This window comes from Candoia aspera, chromosome 1 (assembly GCF_035149785.1).
Source record: "Candoia aspera isolate rCanAsp1 chromosome 1, rCanAsp1.hap2, whole genome shotgun sequence".
In the NCBI taxonomy this organism is placed as follows: Eukaryota; Metazoa; Chordata; class Lepidosauria; order Squamata; family Boidae; genus Candoia; species Candoia aspera.
Window position 1 is genome coordinate 306218139 of NC_086153.1, and position 26913 is coordinate 306245051.

Sequence of the window (26913 nt, forward strand, 5' to 3'; positions counted from 1 at the left end):
ATAATACAACATTCTAGATCAGTGTTTTCCACCTTGGCAACTTTAAGATGGGTGGACTTCAACTCCCAGAATTCCCCAGCCAGCAATGCCGGCTGGGGTATTCTGGGAGTTGAAGTCCACCCATCTTAAAGTTGCCAAGGTGGAAAAATATTTGTTTTAGACTGCAGCGCACATATTCATCATAAACGTCTAGGAAGCATCACCTCGCGTTTCCAATCAAAAACGTAATTCTCTTCCCTTTCCTGCGTCCAATGTAAAGCAAAACAAAAAAAGACCTAACCCTTACCAATACTACCCCTTTCCAATCTCCCTGTCCCGGAACGCCACCTTTATCCATGAGAGGCGCGCGGATTCTGCATGCGTGTTGCGTCACTTCCCGGCAGGTATTGTCCGCGCCGGCGCTGTGCAAAGCCGGAAGGAGAGAAGTTCTGTTGAGTGCCTGTGCTCGCCGCTCAGTGGCCACGTCTCCCGGAAGGTGGACCCGGATGCCTCTCCGGGCTGATGGTAACTGCCGTCAGGTTTGCCTCCTTTTCATCCCCCGTCTCGATATCTCGAGTCCGCTCTGGGCTCTTGATTCAAGGGATCGTGGCAGAATCCGTGACGAAGGAAGCGCGGAGTAAGCAGACGCCTAAAAGACCGTCGGGGGGTGAGTAGGTGGAGGAAATCGGAGGGGATGGGAAGGGGAATAAGGAGACCCGAGAGTTTGCAGCGTCTAGGACTCAAGCTTGTCGTGCCTTTTGCCCCGTTGTAGCAGGAATTCCCACGAACTGCGGGGTAGGTGAAGCTTCAGCAAATGCGGGGTTTGCTAGCGTCATCGGTCAGAAGTAGCACAGATTTTCACCTGTTGAAAGGCTGCCACGAAGCTGAAAAAAGACAGAGAAGCCCAGCCAGGTAGAAAAGGAACAGTCTTAACAGGATGGTGCAGTATGTTGATTGACAGTGAGAAAAATGTAGTATCCTTCACATGTAGAGAAAAAAAAAAGGAGATAAAAGTTAATGACAGTTAAGAGAGTAAGGGAGAGTCCTGGAAATATCTGGCCCAAAGTGAGGATGTTGGGTAGATGTTAGGAGAAAACCTTTGGCAGAATCAGATTGAATGCATGGATTGGACTTTTGTACGATGAACAGAGACAATAGGCAAAGTTGAATACTGTACTGTAGACTGATGGCAAGAGCTTCTACAAATGCCAAATGCATGTACAAGTACTGTTCGTTCTTATTTCAGCTCCCTGGAATGCTACACATTTGTTCCATTTTCTGAACAACTTGTCCTAGCTTGGTAAGGGTGTGACATCAGGTAGTATATTTGTAAATATCATACGGTCATGCCATTTCAATGATTACCAAAAATTATGTTTATGAACAAATTTTTCCTTTGTATGCAAGTTATAACTATTCTCAGGTATGCATTTGCATGGTCAATTGTAAAATGTAAGTGCAACAGTGATTTATTTGATGACGGAAGTTGATAGAATTACTGCCACGATCTGAGGATTTTATGCTGCTCATATTTGTGATTTCTTCCAAGAGAGAGGATAATGATAAAAAGAAGATCACTACACTCCAGTTCACTGGATATTCAGCTGCAACTGATCTGGGATTGTAGAATAGAAGAAAGCATATTTTGGACTCTGACATTGACTAGGGACAAAAGTTTCAGAGATGATGCACCCCTGGCTCCCAGGAAGAACATTATGGCAAGGACTAGTTAAGTTTAGCCTAATACGTTAATCAGGGAAATGTGGCAGCTGCAAGGAGGTTATTTGTTTTTGGTAGAAAGGTTTCTGCTCTGATTTTATACTTAGGAAATTGTATGCACTTTGCACTTGCTGATAATAAATAAATAAAGCAGGTAAGAATCAGAAAGGAAAATCAGAATTGTTTCTATAAATTATTAAATGAATGGATGCTACATAATTTCCTGTATGTATGAAGCTAAAACATATGAGCTTTTTAACGTTTTTGACGAGTTTTATTCATATTTTTGGCAATGTGTTCCAGTGGTGAGATATATGAATCTGCCAAATACAGATCTATTGCCAGTATTATTTTGTCCAGATTTTCTTTAGATGTAACTGTTTGGAAACTGAACTATCTGAATTCAGCCTTCGGCCTATATTTAACAAATTAGGAACACTCGCATTTGCTTCTCGTGTAGCTATAACTTGAGGAAATTGCAGAGACAAATTTCCTAATAGATTGAATTTTGGGGCTTGGACATCTGCATGTCTCCTAGCAATTGCCTGTCAATAGCCAATTGCCCATTACTATACCCAAAATCAACCTCTAGCAAGTCATGTGTACTACCAGAACAGCTGGTTCTTCTCTTTAAAGCAAGATATGCCATTCCACAGTCCTCTGTATCTTAGGATACAGACAAAATTTTGCATTTTTTGTCAGTCTGAACCTTTGCTTTTCATCTTCCTTTTCACTTTATTTATTTATTTATAAATTTATACGCTGCCCATCTCACCATAAAAATGAGACTTTCGTTTCCGGGTGTATGGGTGTATCCTATCTAATTTTGGGTTGTCTGTAAAAATGTGGGAACAAATACAATGCAGAATGGGAAAGGCAAACTTAATTAGTACTATTAATTGTACTAATAATCCATTTTAAAGAACATAGGATATATTGTGACAAGGGTTTTTTGACATTTAATCTGTGTCTGTGTGATCTAGCTTTTCTACTCTTTGTATTTTTCTTCCCCAGGTTGAACGTTGGATGATAACATTCCATATAGTCTTTGATTTCCATCATGTCTTGGCTTGTTGACCTGGCTGGCAAGGCAGAGGACCTGCTCAACAGAGTAGACCAAGGAGCTGCATCTGCTTTAAGCAAGAAGGAAAATGCAAGCAGTATAAGCTATGTTAGTAGCCAGGTGGATGATGTCAGCGTGTATCCCAAGCCTTATAAGACCAGAGAGCAGCAGGATCAGGCATCATCTCTATCAAGCTTTATCTCCTCTGCAGCAGATAACATTAAACATCAGAAGGCAACAATACTGGCAGGAACTGCTAATGTTAAGGCAGCATCCAGGTCCTCTGGGGCAGGAGCTCCATCCATGGAAACAGCTTCTGTGTCCAGACCCTCTTTCCAGTTTGTGAGAAGGAAAAAATCTGAACCAAATGATGAACTCCTGTTTGACTTTCTCAATAGTTCTGAAAAAGAACCTAATGGGAAAAAAGACCTGAAAAGAGAGAAAAGCAAAGCAGCCACTGTTCAAAATCATTCTCGGACTTCGAGTATTAGCTCTGTGTCAGCGAGTTCACAGAGCATCAAAACAGGGGAAGATCCTTCCATTCGAAGTCAAGGCAATGGTAGTTAAGCATAACTACAGATGTTAAGGAATGTTTTAAGGATTCTTTTGAAGTGTGTTAGTGGTGAGAGGATCCTGGTCTGATATTGATGATCATGGAGTGCCATTCTGATTGTGTTGGCTAAAGTAAGATTATATAAGCGTATGGGTACACAGTTTAGGAGGTCTCTTAAGTTCTAATAAAAGCATCTGGGTAGATTGTTGAAAAGCCATGTTTACCTAACCCAGCACCCTCCAGATGGGTTAATTCAGCAGCTTTCCCAATCCCCATTCTGGGAGCTGCAGTCAAAAGGACCAGGTTGCAGAACAGTGCTGTAAATTACCAATTATTGGTCATACCAAGTTTCTTTTGTAAATTAGCAATCATTGTGTGATTTCCTAATGCTACTTACATAAGTAGCATTAGAAAATCACACAATGATTGCTAATGTTACAGTTATAAAGTGGTGGAGACTGCCCTCTTTGTTTTTAAGATAGCCTCTTTAGCCACTGTTCTATAATTGTGGATTTGGTTAGATCCCTTACCTTCTATTCTATAATCCAAGTATTTTTGTTTGTACCACATATATAATGCAGCATCCTATTTCCTTTTCAAGCACTGCATTGTATAACTAAGTATATGGGAAATATCTTGGGAGGAATCCAAGCGCCTTTACCTGGGAATGGCTCCCCAAATTGCTGTTTGTACTGCCAAAGCTTTGCAATTCTCATGTTTAAAAATAGGCCAAGGAGTCTTATTCATATATACACTTAATTTAAGCCATCTGGATATGCCCAGGTTAACTGGAAATAACTGGCCAGTTTCTTTTTTTGCCTTTTATTTATCGCTTAAAAGTTTTCAGTGGCAATACCAATGTGCTTTTATGAATTTAAAACATCTATAGTTTTTTCTAAATTTCTCTAAAATTGATTACTGCAAATTATAAAATGCATGACACACTTCTGAAACTCATTTAATTTGGCCTTGCCTCTTGCAGTCAGAGATGGGGTACTTGAGATAGCAATCCAAATGCTGTGCCTATTCGTTAATATGACACACAGTCCTCTGAAAAGTTGTTTAGTAGAAGCTTTTTTTGTCTTCCCTGGGAATTGGCTCCCATTTTGCTACATTTCATTATTTCATTGAAGGTGGCCATTTATCTTTCTTTATGGTAAGAATGCATCACATTTCCAAGTACAGTTTTCACACTGGTCTGGACTTTTGTTTATCCTTATGAAGGCACTATGTACTAAATAAAATAAATAATACAGCGAGAACTAAACCAGTGGAGCAAAAGACGGTTGCTTATTTTAGTATCGGATTTCCTTACCTGTGAAACTTCATGGTTTTCTTTTGTTAATGTACTGGCAAAAGTGATGTGAGAGTGATAGGCAAATGGGTACTCTTGAGATGTTTTGGATTTCAGCCCCCATCAACTTTAGACAGCATGGAAATCGGCAGTGAATTGGGAGAATTATAATCCAAAATATCTAGACAGTATCAATCTTTCTCTTCTAGTTGTGAGAAGTACTTATTTTATTATCTTTATTATTACGAAGTCATTTTTGTTAGGCAGAGTAAGACCCAACCAACAGCAGGGGTTTATGGCTTTGAACCTGCTAAAATGAACACAGTGACAGTTGTGTGCTGTGGCTTCTCACTTTGCATGCAGGTGCATTTATAGCCCTGTGTATCTTCCAGTTTTTGCCTGCATTTTGCAAAATGGAAGACCTGTCCAGCATTTGGAGGTCTTTAATTTTGTGGGTCACAACTAACAAATCTTAATCTATGTTCTACTATTTTTTAACTGTCAAATGTTTGATTTGTTTATAGTACATAATATGTGAAGTAAGGATGTATCTTTTTTATAGTAGTGCTATAATTATTTTGATAATGATTTTTGTTGATGTCCCTCATTATAAGCTAATATGCAATTATTTATTGTAGCAATCCTATTACACTCAATGAGACTTTGAAAAGTTATATAGTTTGTCATAGAAAGTGAGCAGAGAGAGGAAGGAAGGAAGGGTCTGTTAAATATTTATTTCTTTGTATAGAGACATCTGATAGTTCCAGTTCTGGATTGGAGACTGATGTGGATATTAAAAAGGATTCATTGCAAACTGCAGAAATAAATCCCAATCTTACTCTTAATGATGGTAAATCACATGAATTGTCCAATCTTCGCCTTGAGAATCAGCTACTGCGTAATGAAGTGCAATCTTTAAATCAAGAAATGGCATCATTAATTCAGCGCGCCAAAGAAACCCAAACAGGTAGAGTGCAGGACTTTAAAAGGTCATTTGGAGGGCTACTAGTTAGAGAAGTCTTTTTTAGTCTGATCAATCCAAGTGGGAACTACCTTAAAAAAATAGTGGTATCAGTTTGTGTCAAAACAGGAGTGTGTGCTGTAGCAGAGCTAAATGCTAAACGATGGCTTTGAGGTAAAACAAATTACATTCTATATTTTCTTGTGCTGCACATTGGGATGACCTTCATATGGAAATGTGTTAAATCAGGGATTTCTAAAAGTACTTTTTTCCTTTGGATGAGCTCTCTTCATTTTCTCCTGCACAGCCAAACTCGTATGTCTCATTTAGTAATTTACTTCCAACTATCTAGTAATTTTCCAGTTTTCGATGTGCCTGATAAACCTTCTGCCCATCCCTGACAAAGTCACTACTCCCTTCTGCCTCTCTTGGGGAAGTGAATCTTTTTCTGTGCCCTTGAACTGGAAATGCAAAGGGAGAGAGCCAGGCATTTCATGCACATCAAGCATGAGTGCTCTGTGTTAGATTTATAATGTAATATTCCAAATTAGGATTAGGAGATAGAAAGTGCACCATGTCTCCTCTACTTCCCCTCTCCCACATGAATTCTTCCTTTGTTTCCATGGTTTGCTTTTCTACAGAATGTTGCTTCAATTGGCATAAGCCTTAGTTAATATAATCAGGACTGCCTGTATAAGCAGGATTTGAAGCTGATCGATATTTTCCAATATCAATATCAATTGACCAGTTAGTGTCAATGCAAACCCAATGGTCAAATTCAGGGAAAAAATGGAAGAATTCAGGTAGGTTTGTGGAAGAAAAGAAGGAATAATAGTTGTTCCCAATATGCATTTAATATCCTAACCATTATTTTATATTGTATTTTCTGTGTCTTCGAGTCAGTCTTGACTCCTAGCACCTACGTGGATAAGTCTATGCAGTTTCCCTAGCAACCTCTTTTGGGTGTGGTTTGCCATCGCTGTCTTCCTAGGGTTAAGAGAGGATAGTGGCCTAAAGTCATCCAGCTGTTTTCATGCTTAAGACAGGACTCAAATTCACAGTCTCCCAGTTTCTGGCCCAATTCCTTTAACCACTATACCAAACTGGCTCTCTAACCATAGTTAGATGACTGAAAACATGACCAAGTTTATGTATTATGCTAAGCCATAATGTAGTAGTTTCTGGATTTATGCCATGTGTAAATCCAGACATTGTGGTTTAGCATTATGGTTGAACCAGGACATACAGTCTAAATAATAAAATACAATTTTAAAAAATCCTGTCTTAGTGGGCCAGCATGAACCAAATACCTTTTTTGTTCACTGACAGAATCATATTGTATACATAATAATGGGAACTATAAACTTACGGACATTTACTGACTTCAACTTTATAGAATTAACCAATGCCCGGGCAAGAATTGAAAAGTGGAATGCTGACAATTCAAGCAATGACAGACTTGTTCGGGAACTTCGAGCTCAAGTTGATGATCTGACTGAAGCTGCTGCTGCCAAGGATTCCCAATTGGCTGTCCTCAAAGTGAGATTACAGGAAGCTGATCAACTTCTGAGTTCACGTAATAAAGCCTTGGAAACATTGCAGAATGAAAAATCGAGGTACCCAGAATCCGTCATGTCACTGTATTATTGGAGAGATCAAGCTGTTTAGGTTTTTTGTCTCTACTTCATCCCTCTTGTTCGTTAAGACTGTTCTTGCATCTCAGAATTTTTTTTAAATTTAAGCTCAGTGCCCAAATAGTAGTATATGCGTTTATATGTGCTAATGTTCATCTTCCATATTAAGGAACATTTAATTTAAATGATATGTTAATGGCATAGATATGTGTTGGCATCTATGGGAAACTGGATCCAATAGAAGATTCCTCTTTATGTTATGCTTTCTCCTCTTGAAAAACAAAAGGGCACAGAACCAATTTTCCATTGTCCTTTCATTTTGTGGAAGTTACTGCTTCCTTTTTAGTTTCCCTGTGGATTTTTTGCTTACATTCTGAAAAAAGAGAATGTCGGCTTTTTAGGGGCTGAGGGTGAGGGAAGTAATTGTCCTGGGGCTTTTATTGGAGGTTCAGTGTGATTCAATGTTTGAAATGTTCAGATTGACCAATATATGTTATTTGACTGATAAAACTAGTCCGTTAAAATATAATCCCAAGCATGATCTAAGTATTTTGGTTTCTTCCTGCACTCTTGTTTACTGAACCACTGACTTTAATGGGGGGGGATGGGAAAAATTATATTGACACATCATGCCATGAAAATAGAAGGGAAAGAAGGAATTTTAAAAATTCAGGTAGCAGGATCATTACTGCAAAGACTAAGCTTCATTGTGATTTAAAGCCTCTGGCTCTCCTTACCCAACCCCCTTTCTGCTCCTATCTTTTTCTTGTTTAATAAAAAAGTTTTCTTAATTGCTGTCCATTGACTAAATTAAAGCAATGCTGAAGGAAGAAATATAGATTAGATTAAATATTTTAAGTATTACAAAAATAATGTTTCAGGCATTGAACAGAACCATGGAGTTGGAAAAGGCCTTTTAGGCCATTGAGTCCAGCATCCTACTCAGAGCAAAATTCCAAATTAAAGTTAGCTGTCTGATCTCTGAGTGAACACATTCAATGAAGGGAAACCACCACCTTTCTGGGTGGGTAATTGGTTCCAAACCGATCTTACTGTTCAGAAGGTTTTTTTCCTTACATTCAGTTAGGATCTGACTTCCTGCAACTTAAATCCATTATTCTTTGCCCTGAACTCTGATGTGATAGAAATCAAGCCCAACCCTTGTTTTGTGTCACATCCTTACAGATAAATGAAAAGTGTTTTATGTGGGCTTTTAAAGGTTATTTATTTATTTATTTATTTAAAACATTTACACGGCCACCTGTCTTAAACCAAACTCTGGGCAGCTCACAACCCAAGGATAAAAGCAATATATAAAACAAAGCAGTAAATCACTACCAGCACTGAGGTGGGGGATAGACAGAGGATGCAGAGAGATAGAGAGCAAGCACTACAGAATACAAAGGAGCAATATATACAGGAGGTCACCAAGCCATCAGATGGATATGGATCTTGAAAGACATTTCCATAATCTTTATCCTTTACCTATACAGAATAATAAAGGATAACAGTGAAGGCAACAGCCTGCACAATCAAGCTCTCCAGACTCTTCAGGAGCGGTTACATGAGGCCGAGTCCACACTTAGGCGGGAGCAAGACAACTACAAGCAGATGCAGGTTAGACAGCAGACCTGGGAAATGCTGCTTCATTTTTTCATTGATTGAAGAACTGCATCTCTGTAACAGAGACAGACGGACTTCAGGTTTATTAGATCAACTTTGTTTCTGACCAGACTCCCAAGGTCCACTAACAAGACCCCAGTTCAAATTTTAACAACTTAGAATGAAAGCTTAGATATCTTTGAATACATTCTGTGCCTGAGCTTGTGATCTACTTCATACATAGCCACTCCTGTGCAGATTTTCAAAGCTTCAGTAGCCTAGTGTTAGATTAAAAAATGCAGTGTGTTTTTACTATTGGGACACTTGCTAGTATACTGCATATCACCTGGAAGTCTGCCTTTCTGTCATATGCTTATCCAGCTGTGTGCAGGGCAGAGAAGCGTTTTTAAATCTTGCTGAATTTAATGAGGCTTGGACTTAGCGTTTTTAGGGCCTTCTCTAATTTCTCTTTTTTGACATACAGAAAGGTAGATAAGGGAATCCTCCCTTCTTCCAAATCCATGCATTCAATGCATTGAGGAAAAGGTGGAATCCCACCTACCATTTCTACCCTGTGTTTTTCTATATAATTGGGCAAAACTCCAAGAATCAAGCCTGCTGAAGCTCCAAGAGAGCCTTTTGCAGACTATGAACATGGTGTAAACCAGGACAGACCAAATATATGCAGGCACATAGCAGAATCTCAATTATGTATGACAGTCATAAGTTTTGATCTTTTTAGTCTTGACTAATATTTATTTTCAAATTGTTTGAACAATTGTTTGAACAGTTAAAAATAAACTCACCGTTTTATAGGTCTCATAATCAGGTTATTCTGGGAAAGGAGCAAAAATTAATCCTACCCTCATATTCAGGATATATCTGCTGTGGGAAATCAGAATTGAGCCTACTTATCTCATTCTTCATATCAGTGTTCCCCCCTGCACCCGGTGCCTTCTCTCCAGATAGCTGGATTTCAGTTCCCAAAATTCCCAGCCAGCCTAGTCATTGCTATAGAATTCTGGAAGTTGAAGTCTATTCATCTAGATTGGAAAAGGCCGTTCCATGAGGATGAATTGTACTGCAGCAAGCTAGCGTATGTCAAGCAGCATGTGTTAGTACAAACATGAAATCTCAAACATCACTATTGACTAAAGGTCAGTCTGGGCAATCTGTTTTCCTTCCCTTTCCCTGTGCATCCATTCATCCATTTAGGCTTATAAGCCACCTCATTTGCAGGTGACCCTTAAGTGACATACTCTCTAGTACAGTAAACAAGACAGAGTAAAACAATAAATAATAACAAACATAAGACACAGTCAGTAATAATCTTCACATTCCTCATACCAAGGATTATCATTCTCAGTACCAAACAATCACCTAATGCAGGATGGGAACCCACCATTCTATCAATCTTCCAAACCTTTCTGAAATAACCAGGTCTTGGCTGCTTTTCTAAATGTCAACTTGGTTGGTCTTGATCTAACCTCAGGTGGAGAGGAAAAGCAATAGAAAAGGTCCACATTTGTGGCCCTGATGGTAAGCATTCCTTCAAGGACAAGACTCCAATTGTGCCTTTCCTACTAATTATTTTAGGACTGGCAAAAACTCCGAAAAGGAAATGGTTCTGAAGTTGTCCAGGTCTTGAGCAATGAAGACTTAAAGGTGACAACCAGCACCTTGAATTGCATCCAGAAGCTAACTGGGAACCAGTACAGCTCTTACAGCAGGGCAAAACATGAGGCACCCTTACTACATGAGCTTCTGCATTCTGTACCAACTGTAATTTCCAGGTGGTCTTGAAGAACTGCCTCATAGAGTGAGTGACGTAGTCCAATCAAGAGATGACCAAGACATGAATGACTGTGAGCAGGTCTTCCTGATCCAGTAATGGTCATAACTGGTACACAAAATGGAAATGTACTAAGGCCCTCCTAGTCACAAGTGCCTTCTGCTCTTCAAGCAGGATCTGTGAATCCAGAAGGACCCCCAACTTATGACCCAGTTAAGAATTGGAATGAACCAGACCCCACCCAGAAGCAAAGATGAAATATTAGTTGTGTCAGTTTGGTTTCAAATCCACAGGCACTCCATCTTGCTAGGACTGAACCTGAGTTTATTCTTCCCCATCTTGGTACTGATAGCCTCTAGGTGCTGGAATAGCACATCATCCTCATCCCCTGTTCAGTCCAGGTTCAAAATGTACAACTGAATTTCATTAGCATAGTGATGATTCCTGACCCCATGCCAGTGAATGACCTCTTCAGGTGGCTTAATGTAGATGTTAAATAGGAGAAGCAAAAGAGCAGAGTCCCACCACTCCCCAGAGGAAGGAAGGTACTGTACCTCCTCCCAATCCCCAGAGATGGTCCAGAAGAATACCATGATCAATGATATCAAAGGCAACTGAGATCAAAGGCAACTGAGAGATCAAGTAGGACCGTGAGAGTTGCACTTCCTCATCCCAACCGTGCTAAAAGTCATCCACAACAACTATGTTATTCTATGATCAGCACTGCTGTTTTATCTTATTCACCTATTAATTGGAAGATTGACTTAAAGTATTTTTGCATGTATGCATACACTTTCAGTTCTCTTGATTATTAGGATTGTTTATCTAAAATAAACTAAAATAACAAATACGAGCAGAATGGCGTTACATCATAAGTACTTAACTGAATTTTAGTTTGGCTTGTTCACATAATTTTTATTCTACTCTGTGTTCCCAATTTGTAACCTATTATGGTCTGTTGAAATGTCTGTCAATCAATCAATCAGTCTTTGTTTCTTTTGTACTAAAAACAAACAAAACTTCCTCCTCCAGAATGAATTTTCAACTCGCCTCAGTAAAATGGAAGCTGAACGTCAGAACCTGGCTGAAGCCATAATTGCATCTGAGAGGAAATATGTAGAAGAGAAGCGGAAATCAGAGGAATTTCAACAGCAAATTAAAGTAGCCAAAGCTAACTTGGAGTCTGCTAAGCAAGAGTTGGTGGACTACAAGCAGAAAGCTACACGCATACTCCAGGTGAAGCTTGCTGCAGTAATCCTGTTCAACAAAACCCAGGCCTTGCTGACAAGAATGAGGAACTTGTGGTCCTCCTGACATTGCTGAACAAACAAATGGGGAAGGCTGTCCTACAGTCTGAAGTAACAAGCAGATACCATTTTTAATAGAGTAGTAGAATACGAGACAGTTGTTAGATTTGTCTTTTAGTATGCTTTGAGAAGACTAAAATAAATTAATAAAGAACACTCTACTCGTCACTGAAGAATCCCTGTTAAGGAAGTGTTGCATTTGACATTTTACATTCAGTTTGAAAAGTTTCAACAGAATGTTTATTAAACATGCTTAGGTACTTTTGCTTTTGAATTACAGCTCCAAGTGTCCCTCACATTTGCCATATGTTTGATTTGGAATGGGGAACCTATGTCCAACTCAAATGGAGTTCAACTCCAATTCCCATCAACCTTATCGTCCGTGAGCAATAGTAGTGAGTGATGAGAGACATAATCCAACAATTAACCCATAAATTCCCCACCCTGACATTAGGCAATTACCTATGTTAAATATGGAAGCTTCGTGTTCCAAAGTAATGTACCGATGCTGAGCATAAATAGGGTTCCACTGTTGTATGTATGTTCTACCTTTTGGTCACAGTTAACAAACTAAGGATATGTAATGATTGTAATTCAATTTCACTTAACCTTAATTTTGTCTTTTCATCTCAGTCTAAGGAAAAGTTGATAAACAGTCTGAAAGAGGGCTCTGGCATTGAAGGTCTGGATAGCCAAACAGCGAGCCTCATGGAGTTAGAGGAACTGAGGCATGAACGGGAGCTGCACAAGGAAGAAGCACAGAAGCTCCGGGGCCAAATACAGCAACTGAGAATTGAACTGCAGGTATATTGCATTCTATCTGGAACTAATCAGGAGCAAACAACTCATGATGTTACAACTGCATGAAAGTGGGTACCAATCCTTATTTATATTCTTTCATTTTGTTTGTTAAACTAACATACGGTTAGAGCAGAAAACCTAGTTCAGTTATTTTAATGTATTTTCTCAATCTGATACCCTCCAGATGTTCTGGGGCTAAAACTACTTGTATCCCAGTGCAGTTGGAGGACACCAGTTTGGAGCAGGCTGGCTTAATAGATATATAGCCTGTTTTTCAGTGTAAAAACATTTGCAAAGCAGATTTGAAAAGAGTGACTGTGATGTTATTTGAGGGTTAGCAGTGCAGTACAGCTGGCACCAAGGCACCTGCTGCTCTCCTAGAGTGCCCACTGAATTCTGGAATTGAAAAAAATCTTAAAAGATCATGAATTACAAAGGGCCAACTGTTATGAAATACTGGCGTGTGCACGCGCACTCTCTCTCTCTGTGCGTGTCTGTGTATTATTTTGTAGTTCCTCTAACATGATGTCTGCTGCCTAAAAAAAGTTGCTGACCTCTCATGTGGTGCCAGATTTGAGCCAAAAAAGACCTTGCTTCCAATTCTTTCATCTGTCAAAAGGTGTCAAAAGGTGATTTCACAGACTAAACAATCTCATGTCAATCCAGCTCACAGGGTGTTGTATGAGAATAAGATAGGATCATCTTATCTCCTCAACTCATGTGAAGGAAAGTGACAAATGTGTCCACATTATCATTGTCCAATTGTTAGCTACCAAACTATTCTGCCAATGATACGGGGTCTGCTGTCACCTTTGATTAGATGCCTCAAAGTAAACAATAACTACTAGTCATGATGGTTAAAAACATGATTAGGAGATGCTGTTATGCTTACGTCTTACATGTGGTTGGCCATTGTGAGCGCAGAGAAAAGCCTTTAGCATGATCCAGCAAGCCTCTTCTTAAAACTGCCAGACCATGTTTTCTCTTTTGCCTCAATTCCAGATACCATGTTTCTTTAAGCTATTATGGGACTTCTGTATTGTAGAGGAATATGGGAGACTGAGTAAGGTGTCAACAGCTGCTAACAAGGATGCTTGAAGTGTTGACAACAGTAGAGAATAAGAGAACACAGGTGGAAAGGCACATAGCCCTAGAAAGTTTACTTTTGGGTGTTCAGAGATGCCCCACCAGCTAAATGCATGAGCTGCTCCTAGTGTCATTGGCCTTCATGCACAGGCTGCTGAGTAAGAAAAGAGTAGCATGTTGTGGATATAATATTACACAGTGTCAGTCCTTCATGGTAGTCCAGACATGAAGCACCAACCATGAGTACTAATACTACCTTTATTGTAAAAGGTAACGGTAAAGGTTTCCCTTGACGTAAAGTCCAGCCGTGTCCGACTCTAGGGGGCGGTGCACATCTCCGTTTCTAAGCCGTTAGAGCCGGCATTGTCCGTAGACCCGTCCGTGGTCATGTGGCCGGCATGACGACACGGAACGCCGTTACCTTCCCGCCGAAGCGGTACCTATTGATCTACTCACATTTGCATGTTTTCGAACTGCTAGGTGGGCAGGAGCTGGGCTAGCAACGGGAGCTCACCCCGCCATGCGGTTTCGAACCACCGACCTTCCGATCGGCAGCGCAGCGGTTTAACCCGCAGCGCCACCGCGTCCCACCTTTATTGTAAGGTTACAATTATAGAATCTTGCAAGTCTGAAAGTACCTCTCCCCTCCCTTACTTTTACTGTCCCAAAAACTAGGGAAGGTCCCTTCTGAGATGCTTTCTCCACCCCCACCCATCCTCAGATTTTGTTTATCAGAACATGGGCTAGGCTGCAGCTCTTCCTCATGTCTCCCAGGGTCGTTCCCACATACCATTACACACAGTGAGATGGTGTGGTCACCTATGGCCTGGTAGAGCAAAAATGACTTGGTTAAGAGATGAAAGCTTGGGTGTGAGAGCAGAGCTCTTTTGCTGTTTCTTATAAGGATTAATCTTTATATTTAAACACATCATGCATCATTATCTTAGGATATGGAAGCACAGCAGATAACTGAAGCTGAGTCCACAAGAGAGCAAATTCAAGATTTGCAGGATCAGATTGTTACGCACAAAACAGCGAAACAAGAAGTAGAGGCTGAACTAGAGAGACAGAAACAGGTAAATATTGTGCAGAGTTGAAATGGCTTCCTGAATGGCATTTCAGAAACTCTCCTCTTATTTCTCATGAAAGATCAGTGTTTTTATATTAATCTATTTGGGGGATGATATATGGGGTATTGCCCATATTGGAATTACATAATAAATTGAGAAGCCATAGACAGTACATGTAATGATGGGTATCAACATTATAAGTACTCTTAATGTCTATAGGTCAGGAGTGACCAAACCTGGGATCATGGACCATATGCACCCTTCCCTAATCATGCTCCTGTGCATCCTGCAGGGCACCGCCCTCTGTTGCTGCTGAATTTCAGTAGAATGCTTGCTGACGGAATTTGGTGGTGAAGTAATGGTAAAGTGTTGTGTTTCATTTTAACCCCAACTCTGTTTTTTAGTGCAGTGTGCTACACAAAGGCCAAAAACATCCCTCGGACCAAAAGGGATTATGCCTGGAGCAAGACTTTGTTTTTTAAAAAAAGCATAAATAACTTCGGCTTCTTGTACAAAAAAAGCATAGTAGGAAAGAGGGAGAGGCATATAGGATTTTGTTTTTAAATGGCAAATTACTTTCTTTCCTTAGCATCAGTACAATTTAGATAGTTAACAGTATAGGTAAAAACTCCCTCAAGTCAACTTCACTTTTGGTAACCCATACTCATCAGTGTAGTATTCTTTATGCCAGTATAGAAATGGTTTGCCATTGTCCTTTTGGTTTTTTTTTTTTTTACTTTCTAGCCTAGACCAGTGATTTTCAAACTTGACAAGCTTAAGATGTGTGGACTTCAACTCCCAGAATTCCCTGCCCAGCATGCTGGCTGGGGAATTCTGCAAGTTGAAGCCCACACATCTTAAAGTTGCCAAGTTTGAAAAACACTGGTCTAGACTGTAGCTTTTGGCTTCTCTACTAGTCTAACTCTACTTAGCTTTTTGGAGATCATTGAAGGTCAGCAGGATGTTGCTGCCCACTATGATGGTAGTAGCCTACAACTGTACCAAATCCTTTTCTGAAGTTGAAATTTAAAAACATCCATACTTAGGAACTTTCTTGTGAGCCAGCAATATTGTTTTTTTTTTATTATTATTTTTATTTATTTATTCAATTTCTATAGCCGCCTATCTCAGCAACTGACTCTGGGAGGCTCATCTTAGCTATTTGAATAGTTTGGCTTAGCAATATTTCCTGATTCTGAACACAATTTTATCTGTATATGTTTGAAACAAACTTGTATCTAACTCAACAACTGGCTGGACTTAAGAGCAACTCTTACTCAAGTACTTCTCCTGTTTACCAAAGGAGCTTTGCAAATGCCTAGTTAAATGTTGCCCTTGGGCATCTTTGTAAACAGCCAGCTCAGGGTAATGTGCAGGTTTGAAATGAGTTATCATTGTTTTATTAAGGAATGTGTTACGGAGCTCCTAACACATACATAACTAGTTATTTGGGCAAACTAAATAATGAATAAATTTTTCATTTTGGTACAGCTAATGAAAACTTAGCTGAGAAAAATTATCTCTGGTCTTTATGAAGAAATTGTCACAACAATAGGTTTTCTACACAAATTTCTGTAACTTCTAGTTGATTGAAAATAGATTTCTTTTCTTGTTCGTCAGTAGATTGTATTGTTATTGTGAACAGTCACTGCTGCTGTAGATGAAACCATCAAAGGGAAGGTGTTTAATTTGCTTTCCCTGATTGGAATTATTTATCTTGGAGGATTACCTGTTTCACTAGAAATTCCATATTAATTGGACAGGGACAGGCTGAACTAATGAAAAAGCAAAAGATCCATGCTTGCTCTCAAAAGATGACTGCATAATATTTATTCTGTATCTTGAAGCCATATGGTGGTGTTTTATTATAGCTGTTCATGTTTAAGCCATTTTTTGTTCTGGGATAAAAATACTTTTAAATGCACTCAATCTCATCTATTTTGTTTATGTTGGCATACAAGCACTAGACCTAATTCCCTAGAGTATTCTTGTTTTGCTTATCTACCGTGACTAAGTAATACTTCGGATAAATAATATGACAATGAATATATCATGCTGAAACAGTGCTAATATTAAGGTCAGGAGAGGTTTGGGACAAAACCAGGATTCTTTCTCTGAGGGAACCCCATGCTTACTTTAGAAGATCACAGGGAGAAGCTGGACTGTAGCATTTGGTCTGTAAAAATCAACATTGCTGCAATATTTTAGCCCAGTCCCCACCACTAATGTCATATGGGACTGTCCTTTGTTTACTGTAGACCTGCCATCAGTCTTCTTTAAGTCTTAGTTCTCTGTAATTATTCTGGTTGTATTTCTAGTTTCTGAAGGAATAATGTACTAAAAGAGTGGTTGTTTTTTCTCCCATGGTTATGCAGAAATGGCTTTGTGGTAGTGGATAGGGGTTTTGCTCAATTAGGAGCACTAGAGTTTTGTGCATTTTTCCATACAAACCTTGTGTCCCCCATTCTATTCTGGAAAAGCAAAACGGACAAAAAAAATCTTGTTTCCTGGCCTGCCTAAATGGAAGTGTGAGGTGTCAGGTGAGAATGTGTGGCTCTAATTTGCTGAACTAAAGCTTAGAGCATCTATCACCTTTAGTCATGTTGGCTGGGATGACTGAATTCCAGTTCAACATCATTTGGAGGGCCATGCCTTCATCCCTGTGCTAAATTAAAGCCAGCATAACATATAATCTCATCCTTGGAATACAATCCTGGAATTTGGAGGTTACCTGATTGTCACAGAGAACTCTAGTCATGTGACACCTTCATGAAGAAAATAGAAACAAAGCCAAGGAATATCTATAGACATTCAGCTTTTTACATTTTTAAATAAATGTTGGCAGTGGTCCCTACTCGTAATTCCAGTTTCTATTATCAGCGGTCTTGTTCACGACTTTCTAAGTGTTCAGTATAGTCTTAATACAGGTAGTCCTTGCTTAATAACCACAATTGAGGCCAGAATTTTGGTTGCTAAGTGAAGCAGTTAAGTGAATCTGACCTGATTTTACGACCTTTTTTGCTGCGGTCATTAAGCCAAACATGCAGTTCCCCATTGATTTTGCTTGCCAGAAGCCAGCCGGGAAAGTCGAAAATGGTGATCATGTGACCATGGGATGCTGCAACGGTCATAAATGTGAACCAGTTGCCAAGTGCCCAAACTGCGATCACGTGACCGTGGGGACGCTGTGGCAGTTGTAAATGTGAGCACCGGTTGTAAGTTGTTTTTTCCAGCACCGTTGTAAGTATGAACTGTCACTAAATGAACTGAGGACTACCTGTTTCACTGCTTTGGCATTGCCTTTTCAACTGCAGACAAGAAAGTAACTCTCTAGTTGTAAAAACAAAGAGGGCATGGTAGTAGCAATCGTGTTTTGCTGTACTGTGGCCTTTAATAAAGTAATTGCTGCTGGTTATGCTTATTTTCCAGGAACTCCGCTATGCTGAAGAAGAACTGTACAGGACAAAGAATTCTCTGCAAAGCCGAATAACAGATAGAGAAGAGGAGATTCAGAAACTAAGGAATCAGGTAATAAATTAGCTTAATAATTTTGTAGTCAAGATATACTTCTGAACAACCAAATCTTGCTGTGAGAGTACAGAAAAGTTTTTGACTGGAAGTGCTGTGCCCCTGTAGCATCGCACTAGCTAACCTTAAAGTGAAATTGGCTCGACTGTTGGATTTCTTTTAAAAATGATTATATTTAACATTTCTTAATAAAAATAATTAAAAAGTAAAATCTTAAACTAAGTGTATAGAGACAGCCAAATGGCAATCCCTTTATTTCAAAATTATGTTGTCTCAAGGCAGATTATTCTTTGGAGGCAAAGCTAAATGGACTATAGCTTCAAAATTTGGATTTATGCTTCATGATTGACAAGTTACGACTGACTTCCTAACCAAAAGTGAATGTGATCACTTCCCTTCTTCTGCTAAGCCCTACCCCTCACTTTTTTTGGGGGGGAATGCTGGGTAGGGTGCGGGAGCATGCTATGTGGACTCTGCTCACCTTTTTGCAGCCCCATGCCTCTTCTCTGTGCCAGGTTTTTTCCAAAAATGGAAAGGCATCAAGGACCTGTCAAATTTTGCTGCCTCACAACATTCTGCACCCATTAGGTAGCAGGTCCTAACACTCCCCCACTCCCAACTTTTCCAAGGGAAATAACACCAGAGTGTACCTCACTCTGAAACAAGAGCACAGAGCAAAATGCAAGTAAAGGCATTTATGTCCGTCCATGCTTTGCAGTAAAGGCACTTACTCTTTTCCTCTGCCAATGCGACTTTTTTCACTCTGCAGCTAACAAACAAAACATTGAGCAGCAGTAGCCAAACAGAGTTGGAAAATCGGCTGCATCAGTTGACAGAGACACTAATTCAGAAACAAACCATGCTAGAGAATCTCAGCACAGAAAAAAATGCTTTAGTCTATCAGTTGGAAAGATTGGAGCAGCAGCTGAAGACTGTCCAAGGAGCTTCAACAAATGGCTCCTCCATTAATATGGCAGGAATTGACAACAGTGAAGGTAAAAAAGAGGAATGAGTTGTTTATTGTGTGAGTGGAAAGGTTGACAAATTAGTGTCGATGCTTTTCTCCTGCCATGACACCATTTGTCCTTCCAATCAACTGTCTTCCATTCCATTCCTCTACTCCAGTTTTCCGTTTTTCTCTTTCAGCAGCCCCTGGGCATCTTTACGTGGTTTCCCCATCCCCTTCTGCCTTCCCAATATTTTCTGATTTTTTTCATATTATATCTTCCTCTTGTGCATATGGATGAGCCATTTTTGTTACATAACCAGTGAAACTCACACCTGAAAACATGTTAAATAGAGGCAGTAATGGTCTTCGTGTTGCATTGGAAACTTATTGTTTATCTCAGATGGCTTCATTTTATAGTACTGAGAGAGTGTTCCCAAAAGATTTCTGCTATAACATGATTCTTAATAGTTCTAACAAAAGCTTTGCAACATGTGTTCCACAATAAGGATGTTTTCAAACATAGATTGCCCACCCTGTTGAGTTTGTGGAGTCCTTGGTGCTCTCTGAGCCTTGTTGTTTTCTTGCAGACGTTTCATTGCCCGACTAGGCAACATCTTCAGTGCGAAGAGGGAGTGGGCCTTGCTCTCAGTTTATATACCGTGGCTTGCCCTGCTTGTGCTGGTAGGGGTGTTGTTCTCTCCTTGGGAGTTCCTTGATTGGGCTGTTGTTTGCTGCTGGGTTGGTTGCCTGAGTTAATAGTTCCTTGATTAGGGTGTATTGTGCTGTTTGATGGTTCATCTGGTGTTAATCCTAGTGTTGATTTTTGCATATCTGGGTGTTGATTGCTAGCAAGGGAGTGTACTGGTCTTTTGGCATTTCTGTTGTCTCTTTTGAATGTATGTAAATGTTGTTTACCTCTATGTGTCTGTTGATGGCTGCTTGGTCTGAGTGCCAGACTTCCAAGAATTCTCTGGCGTTTTTGGATTTGGCTTGGTTTAGGATGCTGACAGTTTCCCAGTTGAAAATATGGTTGACTCTGTCCATGTGTTGTGAGATAAAGGAGTTCTCATCGTGTCTTCTGACTGCTAGTTGGTGTTCGTGGATGCACTCTGCTAGTCTTCTGCCTGTCTGTCCAACATAGTGGCTGTTACAGTCTTTGCACTGTATGTTGTAAATAACTCCTATTTTTTCTTTTTGGGCTGTTGGGTCTTTTGAGTTACTTAATATGTTTTGAAGAGTTTTAGTTGGTTTATGTGCTACGGTGATGCCATGCGGTTGTAACAGTCTGTTGGTGGTTTCTGAGATGTTTCTGATGTATGGCAGTGTTATCCCTTTCATAGCTTCTATTGGTTGGGTTGTAGTGGGTTGGGTGGTGAGCAGGTATCCATTTTGCTGGAAGATGCTGTACAGGTGATCTTTTTCCTTTTTCTGGTGTTCTGGGTTGCTACAGTGTGTAAATGCTCATCTGAATAATGTTCTTACAGAGCTTCTCTTGTGGGAGGCTGGATTGTTACTTTGGTAATGGAGCACTTGGTTGGTGTGGGTAGCATTCTTGTATACTTGTGTTTCTAACTTGACATCACTTCCTCTACTGATGAGGATGTCCAGGAATGGTAGTGTGTTGTTGTTTTCTTCCTCCCTTGTGAATTTTATTTCATTAAAGATGTTATTGATGGTTTTGTGAGTTTCTTCCAGTTGTTTCTTTTGTATTATGATGAAAGTGTCATCTACGTACTGGATCCATACTTTGGGTTGTATGTATGGGAGTGCTGTCCTTTCCAGACATTGCATTACAATCTGTGCTATAAGTCCTGAAATTGGTGATCCCATGGGTGTTCCTTTGATCTGTTGGTATATTTCTCCCTCAAACTGAAAGTAGGTTGTAAGGCAGAGGTTGATGATGTCCCTTATCCTGGGTAGAACTCCCAAGGAGAGAACAACACCCCCACCAACAAAAGCAGGGCAAGCCACGGTATATAAACTGAGAGCAAGGCCCACTCCCTCTTCACACTGAAGATGTTACCTAGTCTGGCAATGAAATGTCTGCAAGAAAACAACAAGGCTCAGAGAGCACCAAGGACTCCACAGTTCAACCCTGAGCTACAAATACTCGCTTTGATTGGTACCTGTTGAGTTTTTCTATAAAATAAAATTAAAATGAATGCAAAATCCTCACAGATTCACCCAAAGTCCTTTTAAATATTTTTGAAATGTCTGTTCTATCAAAGCAGTCATGATAGCATACAAAACATTATAAAATCACACATCTAAATTGTCTGTTTCTACTTTATTTTCACATAGTATTGTCAAACCATATATATATTATGAATAGTTATTGTAGTTTATGAATTGTTTTTACTGCTAGTAATTGCTGTATTATTATTATTATTATTATTATTATTATTATTATTATTATTATTATTCTAGGCACTCGCATGCGAAATGTTCCTGTCCTTTTTAGTGATCTTGATGTGAATGCAGCAGGAATGTACAGCAAGGTTCGCAAAGCTGCAAGTAGCATAGACCAGTTCAGGTGAGGAAAAGGCAGAGAATATAAAGATTCCTTGGAAGAAGCAATTAGGCCATTGAAGAAGTTCTTTGAAAGAAATCTTGATATTGTGGTGGATTACTTCATAAAAATGTTGAATCCTTATCTGGTTGCACCCTAATTTGCTTCTAGCTCTACAAAATTTTATCTTGTTTCCCTGTACACTATCTATATTTAACTTTCTGTAAATCTCCTTGGCTCTTCTTGCATGTTCCCCTTTTCAACCAATTCAATTGAGAGTTGTATAGAAGGAAGCATGTATTTAACATGTAAACCAAAGAATTGTTTACAATGTGGTATTCTGTGGGCAAGACTCCCTGTATTTGTGATACTTTTTTTAGAGAATTTAACCTCAAATTTATATTACTTGCATATTTTCTTATTAAAAAAGAACCAATATCTGGTTGCTGTGAAAAATTTGAATGATGGGATGTTTAGAAAATGAATTATCAGTAAAACTTGCAATCTAATAATGTCTTTATGCAAATCTATGGTGCAACATACATACAAACTTCAAGACTGATGCTGTAAAATATAAGAAATACAGGTATTTTCTAATATCTTTCCTGTAATTGGTTACAGCATTCGACTTGGAATCTTTCTGCGTCGATATCCTATTGCAAGGGTATTTGTAATCATTTACATGGTGAGTCTGCTTAACCTACTCATTATGCAACATTTATAGTTTTCCTTATATACTATTTCATCTTGATCTGATATGCATTGTATGAAATACACAAAACAAGTGAGATATAATTAATCTTAACAGCTCAACACGAATCTAAGTAACTTATACAATCTAGTTCTTGTAATTGTGCAGCAGGATGGACCTAATGCAAATTTAATTGAACGTTGCCTTTTAAAGAATTTTATTTTAGTGCCTTTTTATACTTCACTATCATTTCCAGTGATAAAGTAGTTAAAATTCCGTAGCTCATTACATTTAAAGTGTAACTGGTGGCGGTCATGACTGCTGCCTTTTCTGAGTCCTGTTTGTGAAAGAGCAATATACTCAGGGTGGTTTCAGCACAGGATGTTAGGAACTGTAATTCCAGGTCAAAGGTTGAAACAGACATATAAGGTTCCTGAAAATAAGACTTCATTGGAGAATCACTTAGTAGAATGTCTGGGACTGCTTCCGTACACTGTCTTGATTGATCTGTATCATAGCCTAACCCCAAAGTAGCTCTTCAGAAGGTTCTACCAAAGGCTCTTGCCTACTATAACTTACATTCTGTGGGGTCTGAGGTACTCTTACAATGATCTAAGCAGCATTGGTTAATGTACTGGCTTTTCCAGCTACTTGGCCCTATGTTTCAGTTTATAGTTCTGATGATTAGTCTATATTAATAATATGTGGTAGTCTTGTCAAGTTTTATTTATAATCGTAAGGAGTTGGATGGAGCCATTTAGGCTAAGGGTGCAAACACATCCCTTTTGTGGCCTCCAGAGCAACTCCATTTAGTGGTTTTAAGAGGCAAAACAAATACCTTAAGCTTGCAGGAGCTTAAGGGTCCCCTTAGAAACTCCTGAAACCTCTTCCCTAAATGGGCCTTGGCCTCACCCACTTTTGAAAGTGCAGCCCTGTGACAAAAAGCCTAGTGTGGCTCTCCTGCTGGTGGAAATTGCAGGCTCCTGATTTCAGCCATTCAAAGTCAGCCTATTCCTATGTGCAGGAATACAAGTTAAGCATCTCCGGTGTTGAACTATGCTTTCTGTTGGGAAATCTTTTTGAACATTCACATTAGAATTTGCCTTCCTAAGGCTGCAATCATTCTGTGTCTTCTGTATCCTGCATTCTGTGATGACAGAACAGGTCTTCTTCTGTGGAACATCTCTTTTGAAGAGCATTACCATGTAGGTCACCCTCAGTATTCTTTTCTGAAGGTTACATAGTCTCAGTTCTTGCAGTCTTTCTTCATAGGGCTTAGTTTCTAGTTCCTACATTATACTTCTTGCTCTTCTCTGAACCAGTTCCAGGTTGTCTTAATAGTTATTACTTTCTCAATTCATCCTCCCAAATACTGAGTGTGACTGTATAAATCTGTTTTTTCAGGCGGAATGTTTTTCCTATTACCCTAATTAATGACCAATTCAGCATTTGTCCCAGAAGAGACCAATCTACAGTTTGTCTAAGATTTGTATCACTGGGTATATATGCCTGTGGCTATTACATAGTATCCTATATAATTACACAGAAAGCCCTATTCCAGGCTCATCTGACTTTCACTGGTCTCTGACTGCCGAAATACTTCCCATAATTAACCATATTGAGTATATAGGATTGGTATTTTTCTGGACTATATAATACTTGAAGTACTGTAGGACAAGAAGAGTTTTTCAGCTAGGCACATACATCTCCCCTCCTCCACTTCATGCCATCTCTGAACGTTAAACAGAGTCCAATGGTGTTGAACGGTAATACATACAAAATAATAATAATAATAACAACAATAATAATAATATCAAATAGCCCATGATACTGTCCTCCTTCAGTTTTTAAATTATTTAAACCAACCAGTACACACCTACTTAATTGAAAAAAAAATTGAACTATTCAGGTTCAGTAAACATTTGTAGTAATGATTATACAGAATCTGATCTGTGTAATCTTTTCAGTAGGCATTATCACTGCCCACAGAAGGCTTACACAAAGTCATTGTAGTGTTCAAAAGGTTTTCCAAAACATGTCAAGAACTCCAGTTTATTTTGCACTGGCACGATGCTCTCATTGTGACAGATATAACTATGTACCTTCTTAATTTGCTGGAAATAAGAATTCTTTAACTAAAAACTTTACAGAAAGCATTTGCTTACACCCAGATCCTTTGAACATTTGTAGGGTTCAATATGATTGCTGTAGCAGGTGGAGATTTATTTATATGGTTTGATTTATTTATTTATTTAAACAATTTATATAGCCATCTAACCCACCAAATTCTGGGTGGTGTACAGGGATTAAAACAAAAAAAATGCAATAACATAGTTCATAAAATTAGTATTCAAAAAACCATACACACCTGCCAAAAATATCATTCTACTTCAAATCATTATTGTTACAGACAATAAAAAGCAATCCAACAACAAAGCTCGCTTAACTTCCCATCCCAAATGCCTCTGGGAACATCCATATCTTACAGAGTCGAGCCATCTGGATCTCCATGTGAATGCTCTTTTGTAGGGCAGGCACAGCAGGAAATGGCATTGCAATGCAAGGCAGCAGACAGAAGGTTGGATGATGGAAAGGTCCATCTTTAGGTCCTTGATAAATGTAAAGCTTTTTGCTTATCCTTAGCAGAACCCGTTTCCGGGTATGTGTCAACACACGAACAAAAGGGGTAGGGCTTACATCATGATGCTATTTCTACCATCCTGATTGTTTTGAACACTGCTACTCCCTGCTGATGCCACTGGTTCTTATATAACAAGCTAAAATTACTCTCAAATCAAGTACAATTCCTGGTACATGGACACTTCTATGCAGTTTTCTTGCCATGAAATGGAAATTGTTTGTCATTGCCTTCTTCAATAATATTTATTTGGCTTCCTAATCTAGCCTACAGCCATGGATTTCCCAGATGGTTCTCCATTCGAATACTAGCCAGCGTTGACCCACTTAGTTCTCTAATTCAGCCAAGGTTCTAGATCAGTTGTATTGCTTGCAACCAGTCTACACATCAGACTGTTTTAGTTTCTTTTTATTTAAAGTACCATGCACTGAACCCTATTTTCCTTTTGTCAGGTGCTGCTTCACCTCTGGGTCATGGTTGTTCTACTTACGTACACTCCAGAAATGCATCATGATAATCCACGTGGGAATTAGACCACAGTTCTGGAAGAGACTGGTTGATACAATATACACTGAATTAAAACAAAGGAACAAAAAGAATCCTATAAAGACTTCGAAGGGAAAAGCTTGGCAACAATATTTGAACAACCATTACATCTTTTTTTCTGGCTGCTTGGGCAAAATTAAATGATATGGCAAGGGATCTAAGTTTAGTACCCATAAAACAAGCAACTTCTTAGGGAAAAGCTATTAAATGAACTGTTGCTGCCATCTTTCTTCATCACCCTGTTTATGGTGCACTCATGTCAAAACATGTATATGCATAGAACTAGCCTGGTTTTGAGATTATAGATGCGTATGGTACATAATGTATTTTTGATTCTACAGGAAATGGGGCTATGGTCCAAAAAATAAATGTACTTAGAAGCTGAGAAGAAGCTTTTATTCTTTTTTTCCCTGTTAGTACACTTTTAACTTTGTAAATATTATAAATTTAGCTTAGTTCCTTATATTACAGATTTGACAGCTGCTTTGCAAAATGCTTTTCTTTAAAAAGCTTTAATGGAGAGAGAGATGTTGCAGTGCTTAAAATGTGGTCCTTCAGTATATCAGAAATTTATTTTCCATGGTAATGCAGAAAACTTATCTTTTTAATGCATATTTTAATTATCATGTATGGCAGAGCACATAAAGAATTGTAAGATTCAGTGCCTTTTGATCTTTGCATCTTTAACATTGCTATTAGCTGCCTTATTAAAACTTGTCTTGTCTTCAGGTTTTCATAGCGTTCATCTTAATACTGTATGTAGGACCCTTAATAGGGTTTTTATTTATTAACTGCAAAATAGAATCAGGGAGTTGTTACTATGGGAACTAGCAGATGACAATAAATGCAGTAACCTAATTTAAGCTATTTCGGCCACCAGTTTCTTATATTTGAATAGCATCCTGCACCTGTGGTCTGTTGATCTGCCAGTGGCAGCTTTGTGTGGCTTTTGGACACATCCTCTCTTTTAATATGCATATATGAGAACTGAATTTGAATACAGTAACAGTACTGAGCCTCTCTCTCCTCCCTCCCTCCCTCCCTCCCTCCCTCCATTCCTTCTTTTTTGGGCCTTTGAGTCAGTTTTTGACTCCTGGCAACTGCCTGGACTAGTCCCTGCAGTTTTCTTGTCAAGATTTTCAGAAGTGGTTTGCCATTGCCTGCTTCCTAGGGCTGAGACAGAGGGACTGG

General features: G+C 39.1%; 1 protein-coding gene across 2 annotated transcripts; it reads left to right on the top strand.

Moving 5' to 3' along the window:
• The first annotated feature begins 434 nt into the window (after positions 1 to 434).
• GOLGA5 (golgin A5) lies at positions 435 to 26450 on the top strand. 2 transcript variants are annotated; one of them, XM_063290256.1, is made up of 13 exons: positions 437 to 616; positions 2713 to 3320; positions 5357 to 5575; positions 6966 to 7185; positions 8697 to 8820; positions 11630 to 11833; positions 12538 to 12708; positions 14739 to 14867; positions 18291 to 18389; positions 19159 to 19384; positions 21766 to 21871; positions 22469 to 22532; positions 25629 to 25756. In XM_063290256.1, exons 2-13 carry the CDS (start codon positions 2759 to 2761, stop codon positions 25707 to 25709), a joined length of 2205 nt encoding a protein of 734 aa, XP_063146326.1. In that variant the 5' UTR covers positions 437 to 616; positions 2713 to 2758; the 3' UTR covers positions 25710 to 25756. The 2 variants fall into 2 exon arrangements, with proteins under 2 accessions (XP_063146325.1, XP_063146326.1); XM_063290255.1 differs by lacking the exon at positions 22469 to 22532 and having other exon boundaries at positions 435 to 616; positions 25629 to 26450.
• The last annotated feature ends 463 nt before the right edge of the window (positions 26451 to 26913 follow it).

Coding starts and splice junctions, on each gene's coding strand:
- GOLGA5 (XM_063290255.1), top strand. CDS start 2,759: ATGTCTTGGCTTGTTGACCTGGCTGGCAAGGCAGAGGACCTGCTCAAC. Junction 7,186..8,696: donor TTGCAGAATGAAAAATCGAG/GTACCCAGAATC, acceptor TTACCTATACAG/AATAATAAAGGATAACAGTG. Junction 11,834..12,537: donor AAGCTACACGCATACTCCAG/GTGAAGCTTGCT, acceptor TTTTCATCTCAG/TCTAAGGAAAAGTTGATAAA.